The following is a 6,352-nucleotide window of genomic DNA, read 5'->3' on the forward strand; positions in this document are numbered from 1 at the left end:
TAATTTTTTATAATAAAATATTAGGATTGTATGAGAATTTACAACAAAATATTAAAATCATATAATTAATATATAAATTTCTATGAAATTTAAATGTTTTTTTTTTGACTGAATAAATTAAAACGTCATTTAAATATGACAATTTCAAAATTATCTCTTTAAAATTTTTATAAATTTTTCGGTGTATAAAAGTTTCTTTCTGCATATCAAAGAGTTGGAATTTGGCTACCTTTATATTTATTATACTTTTATTAATTTTATATAATAATAGCTTTTTGATTAATTTAAAATATTTTAATTACTGCTCAACTTATTTTATTTTTTTTTTATATTTGAAGGTTAATAATAAAAAATGTTCAACAGATACTACCAATTATCAGAAAAGTTTGTTATTACTATCTAACTATAATTCAGTTGGTAAAGCAAAAATTTGTAGATTTAACATGTTAGATAACTTTTTAGCTGATTTTTTTAGTTAATTGGTAACATTTTATTAGTTGAAACTTAAAAAATGTTATTATTTTTGTGGAGTTTAAATTTTAAAGATAGCGGCTATATACTCGGGTAAAACTGCCTTTTCAAAAATCCTAATAATAAAATTTAATATCTTTATTTAATTAAATTTATAATTTTAGAATTCTATGTATATAAATAAAAAAAACCTAAGATTACTCAAATAATATTATATTTTTAAGAATACGTAAGTTTAATTTTCTGTAAGAAAATTAATGATAAAGAACTTAAAATAAATAAATTATCTTATCTAAAATACCACCTTTTATACTAAAGATAGTCATAGTATAAGAAATTTATCATCAATTCTAACTCCACCCTTAATGACTAGGTTTAAGTACCATAGAGTTAGAATAACTTGATTTCAAGATTCTATTTTTCTTTGACTTATATAGGAAAGTAGAAGAATTTGAATTATCTACTATTTCATAAGAACCATAAAAATTTTTTTGAAGTTTTTTTTCATTTTTATTTCTTATCATTACCGAACTACCTACTTTGTGGTTTTTATTTATTGTTTTATATAAAGGAGATTTATTCTGCATTTCTTTAATTTTGTTACATTTTTCTTTCTTCATGTGATTTAAAAATGCAGCGTTGTTGAGTAAAGTTTGAAGATCTAGTTGTCTATCTATCAAATTCATATTTGAAATGGCGAATTTTTTCAAAGCGTTGCTAGGCTGTCTTAAGAATATCCTATTGTATGCAGAAGAGTCAAAATCTTTCTTACCTTTTGTATTTACAAAGTAATAAACAAGATCAAAAGTTCATTCCAATTTTGGTTGTCGTCAAACTTTTCTAGTATTGCTCCAACTGTTTGGTAGAAATTTCTGCCAATGAATTTTATTTTGAATAATATGGTGTACTATGTATTAATTTAACTTTTAGTGTGTTAGGATATTCTTTTATTGTAGAATTGTTAAGTGATTTATTGTTATCAGTTCTTAAAGTATGAGTAATTCGAATGCTTAGGAATATTTTTTGGAGTAGTTTCTAGGTTTCTTCAGGTTCTCTTGATTTTGTCGAAAATGCCCAAAAAAACCTAGTGTTATTGTCACATAACACTACTGCATACTCTGAATTTTTTAATGATATTGGTAATGGACCTAAAATATCTACTGCACAATCGTTCATTGGAGTTTCTGCCGTTTCAAATGTTCTGGCCAAAGGTGCCACTAATTGTTTAGCATTAGATTGTTTGCATATAACACATGCATCTAAAGTTTTTTTTTTATACAACTGTCAAAATCCTGGATATATGCGAATTGGTTGATATAACTTCTCAATTTTAAATAAGCATAATGTCCTTCTTTATGGCACAAATTTACCAAACTATTTGAAATTGACTTTGGTATAAAAATAAGTTCTTTCTCCACCTCTTTGGCTGGTTACAATATATATTACGTTTTTTTTCATGGATACAAGCCTATTCATAAAAAATTTTTGTTCGAGAGCTGTCTGGATTGTTTGATCCAGTGATTGTTTTCTAATTAGATCAATTTCATTTATATCATTGAAAGATTCTCTTCAAATTTCTAAAACATAATTTTTTTGTTTAATTTGAAGTTTATTTTTACTAACATTGATAGAATTATTTGGTACATAAGATTCATTAATGTTTTTTTCCATATTGGAAGTAGATGATAGTTTCTTAGATCTACCGACTGGTCGTTTGATAAAATGTGTAGAAGAAGCTTAATCAGAAAGTGTAAAATTTTTTTTTGGTCTACCAACTGGTTTTTTGATAGAAATTTTTGAAGATATTATTTTTTTGGGTCTACCAATTGGCTTTTTGGTAGAAATTTTAGAAGAATTATTTATAAAAGTTTTAAAATATTTGATTGTAGGAATTTTTAAAAGTTTTGTTTGTCTACCTACTGTGCGTTTGGTAGCTAATTTTGAAATAAGACAAGTATTTGAAGAAGTATTGGGCTGAAACAAGATTTAATTACTATCAGTATGTTCAATCATTGATTTGTTTGCTTTTTTTTCGTACTCTGATATTCGAGAAAGATAATCAGGTACGTAATTATCTTTTCCTTTAACATATCTGAGTTTAGCAAGAAATTCACTTATATAAGAAAGCATTTCTATAAATTTTGGATTTGTAGAAGACATTTGAATACTTAAAATTGGCTTATGATCTGTTAAAATCATAATAAGTAATTGTGATCCTTATAAAAAGAAACCAAAATGTTGAAGTTCTTTTGTAATAGCCTTCATTCTAAATATAAGCTATGACGTTGACGTTTGATATTTTCTAATCTACATGATCCTTAAACTATAATTTTCTTATCTTGAGTTAAACAATATCCTAGAGAGTTTTTACTACTATCTACCTTTAAAGTATATTGTTCTTCAAAATTAGGAAAACCAATGTTTTCAGCATAGAAAAGTTCATCTATTATCTCATGAAAAGGAGAAATATTTTTATATGATAATATGAAAGGGTTACCTTGGTTTTCTTTTGCAGTTAATTGAAAGTGATAAAAAAGGGAATTTTCTCAGGCATGGTCTAAAATAATTGATTTCCACAAGAAAACGTAAGAATTTTTTTCGAGTTTTAGGTATTCCTCTATGTAGTATATGTTTTATAGATCCATTTGATGGTTTATATCCCTTTTTAGATAAATTGAAACCAAGAAAAATTAACGAAGTTTGATTTAACAAACATTTCTTTTTACTTGCTTTTAAAGAAAATTTTCTTAATAATAAGAATACTTCTTTTAAATGTTCAGTACGAATAAGATAAATATCCTCAGTAAGGTCATCTGAAGCACTTATGATAATAATATTATCAATATATGGAAAACAAATTGATTTTTCAATTAATGGTTGAAGAATCTCAGTAATTTTCTGATCATATAATTCACTGGCATTTCTTGAGCATTAAGGTAAAGTTTTATATCTATAGAATTTTTTATGGTTGATAGTGAACGTGAATTTAAGACGATCACTTTCAGGAATAAGAAATTAACCATATGCACATTTCATGTCTACACGAGAAAAAAGCATTTGAGCTTTTTCTTTAATATTGCAAATGATTTCAGCAGCACTTCTACCTTTAGATTCTAATTTCCTGATAATGAAATTGATCATTTGTAGGTTACAAACAAGGCAAAATTTCTTTTCTTTCGGTTGACTTGAATTTGTTTCTAAGTCTGATTTTTCAATTAATAATATTGGATGTACTACATCACCGTATGTAGTCTCTTCGACTAATCCACTGGTTATCCAGTTGTCTATAATAGAACAAGCTATTTTCTCTTGATTAACAGGTAAGGGATGATAAGGAAATCTTTTATCAATGGATTTGGAAAGAATTCTTTATTTCTTACCATTGTAGTTGGTTTAATCTCTGAATCATCAATAACAAAGCAATCTTGAAATATTTTATGAATATTTATAGTTAAATCTATTGCTATTTGATTTGATTTTAAGTTCTCATGTATGTCTTTGACATGAACAGATTTATTTTGTTCTAAGTCAATCACATGAGATTTCATTTGTTTTAAGACTTTTTGTCCTAATAATATTTGGGATCCAAAGCTTTCCAAATTTTATTTAATTGCTATTGGTTTTTCTATAACATAAGTAGAACCTTTAAGTTTTATTTCTAAATTATTATTTAAAATTTCATATTGTTCTTTAAAATTTAATGTTTCAATTGAGATTTTATTAATATCTTTTTTTAAATTTAATAGTTTATATAAGTTTCTGCTTATTGCATTTATATTGGAACATGTATCTAAACCTACTAAGATTGTTTCATTTTTACATGTAGCTTTTTAAATTAGAATGTTTCTATCTTTAAGTAGATCTAATTCTTTGGAGATTAATTCAGTTTCTACTGTTTCTCTAAAAGTTGATGAGTTTAATTTAGGGACGCACTATTTATCTGTCATTGCAGAGTAAGCAATTAGTACTATTCGAGTTTTTGAAGACTCATCTCATTTGAATTTGGATTTACAATTTTCTATAGTATGGGAAGTATAGTTAGATCTATAACATTTCTGTTTACCAGAGTTTGAGTTCTTTTCTAAATTTCCACGTTTCTGATAATATCGTACTTCTTGAGCACTTTCTTCTTTTAAACCTTTGTCTAGTCTATATTTTGCTTGAACGGTTTCATTAAGTTGGTTAAAGCTATAAAACTTGACGTTCTGTAAATGATGTTGAATTCTTAATGAAATTACTTCAATACTGTAGAAGATAATTTTTTCCAACTTTTCTTTTCCATTGCGATAAGGAAATAATTCATCTACACAATTAGAAATATCTTTAATAACTTTTTCGATATCTTCTAATCTCCATATCTTTTTTTTTCTCAAGATATTAAGTTAATGTTGTGAAATAAGACAATCTCTCTAACCTGAGAACTTACTAGAAAGTTCTTTTATTAATTCATCGAAATCTCTTTCTTCCCAGTCGAGCCAGTCTGAAGCCATCTCTTTATCAATAAATAAATATAAGTGATCCTTCTTTAAAGAAGTTTCTACTATATTAAGAATATTTTAATAAGATTTGAATCCAGAATACCATGAGCTGAACTTTCTTCCAGTAAATTTCTCAAATGAAAAATTTGGTGGCAAGAAAGATTTATGACGGTATTACAAGGAGTATCAGATATTGAATCTTTTTAAAGTTTTATCAGAGTTTCAAGCGTCTGAGTTTGCTTTTTTTTCATCATTTGAAGATTAAAAAACATTGCAGCCATTATTTCCATTTAAGCCATTTCAGTTTGAGGTATTTGATTTCCTTTCTTAGCTAAAAGTGGGTTATCAAAAGAAGGTACGGAAGAATTTAATGATGACATTTTTAGAGAATGTGTTATCGAAGCTTGCGCGTCACTACTTATTTTATTAAATTACTAAGATTCGGTTTTGCTTGGGTGCTTTTGAAAAAATGGCTTTCGGCTTACATAAGGTAACAAAGTCTATTTTTCCAGTTTAAATTTTAAAGATGGAGTATTTATACTCGCGTAAAATTGTCTTTTCAAAATCCCCAACAATAAAATTTGATATCTTTATTAAGCTAAATTTATAATTTTAGAATTATATGTATATAAATAAAAAAATTAAAAAAAAACCTAAAATTATTTAAATTATATTATATTATTCTTTTTTTTATAGAATACGTAAGTTCAATTTTCTGTAAGAAAATTAATGATAAAGAAGTTAAAATAAATAAATAATCTTATTTAAAAAAACACATTATATACTAAAAATAGTTATCATATAAGAGATTTATCATTAATTCTAACTGTAGTTTAAAGTTTTTTTTAAATTATTTAACTAATAAAGAAATATCAATTTAAAAATATTTTTGTTTCGTAAAACAAAATGTTTATTAAATTGTTATTTTATTAACAAAAATTACGACAATGTAGAAATACATTTTATTTTTATAATTTTTGCTTTAATAATTAAGAATAAACTATAAAAATATCACATGCAGCTTTTTTGTAAAATTCAATTGAAATTAAATTTTTAATTTCTTTTTTATGGTATATTAGAAAAAATTAAATAAGAAGATTAATTTTTATTTTCTATTTTTTTTACACGTAAGATCAATTGAATTAATGTTTTATTTTTAAATATCATTTATATGATACATGAATTTATAATAAATAAAAAGTTTTTTCCAAAAAATATTTTCTTAGAATAATCAGAATATTTTTACAAGTTTGATTTAAAATGTTAAAAATTAACCAATAATAATTTATTATTGATATTAAAAAAAGTGTTTACGATAATTTAAACCTTTCAGACATATTATTTTTAACATTTTTTTGATAAGAAAAAATTGAAAGTTATTCTTCGATATAAAATCTTTTTTT

At 24.4% G+C, this 6,352-nt stretch overlaps 1 protein-coding gene across 1 annotated transcript; it reads right to left on the reverse strand.

Annotated features, from left to right (window-relative positions):
• Positions 1-1,506: 1,506 nt before the first annotated feature.
• On the reverse strand, positions 1,507-4,961 carry SRAE_0000076800 (Hypothetical protein; the record flags this gene model as incomplete). The annotated part of the gene is made up of 7 exons (XM_024646710.1): positions 1,507-1,730; positions 2,466-2,638; positions 2,969-3,284; positions 3,492-3,777; positions 3,852-4,039; positions 4,535-4,816; positions 4,886-4,961. The coding sequence occupies 7 exons, from the start codon at positions 4,959-4,961 to the stop codon at positions 1,507-1,509; spliced, it is 1,545 nt and encodes a 514-aa protein (XP_024500860.1).
• Between the last annotated feature and the right edge of the window lie 1,391 nt (positions 4,962-6,352).

Source organism: Strongyloides ratti, scaffold srae_scaffold0000034, assembly GCF_001040885.1.
Source record: "Strongyloides ratti genome assembly S_ratti_ED321, scaffold srae_scaffold0000034".
In the NCBI taxonomy this organism is placed as follows: Eukaryota; Metazoa; Nematoda; class Chromadorea; order Rhabditida; family Strongyloididae; genus Strongyloides; species Strongyloides ratti.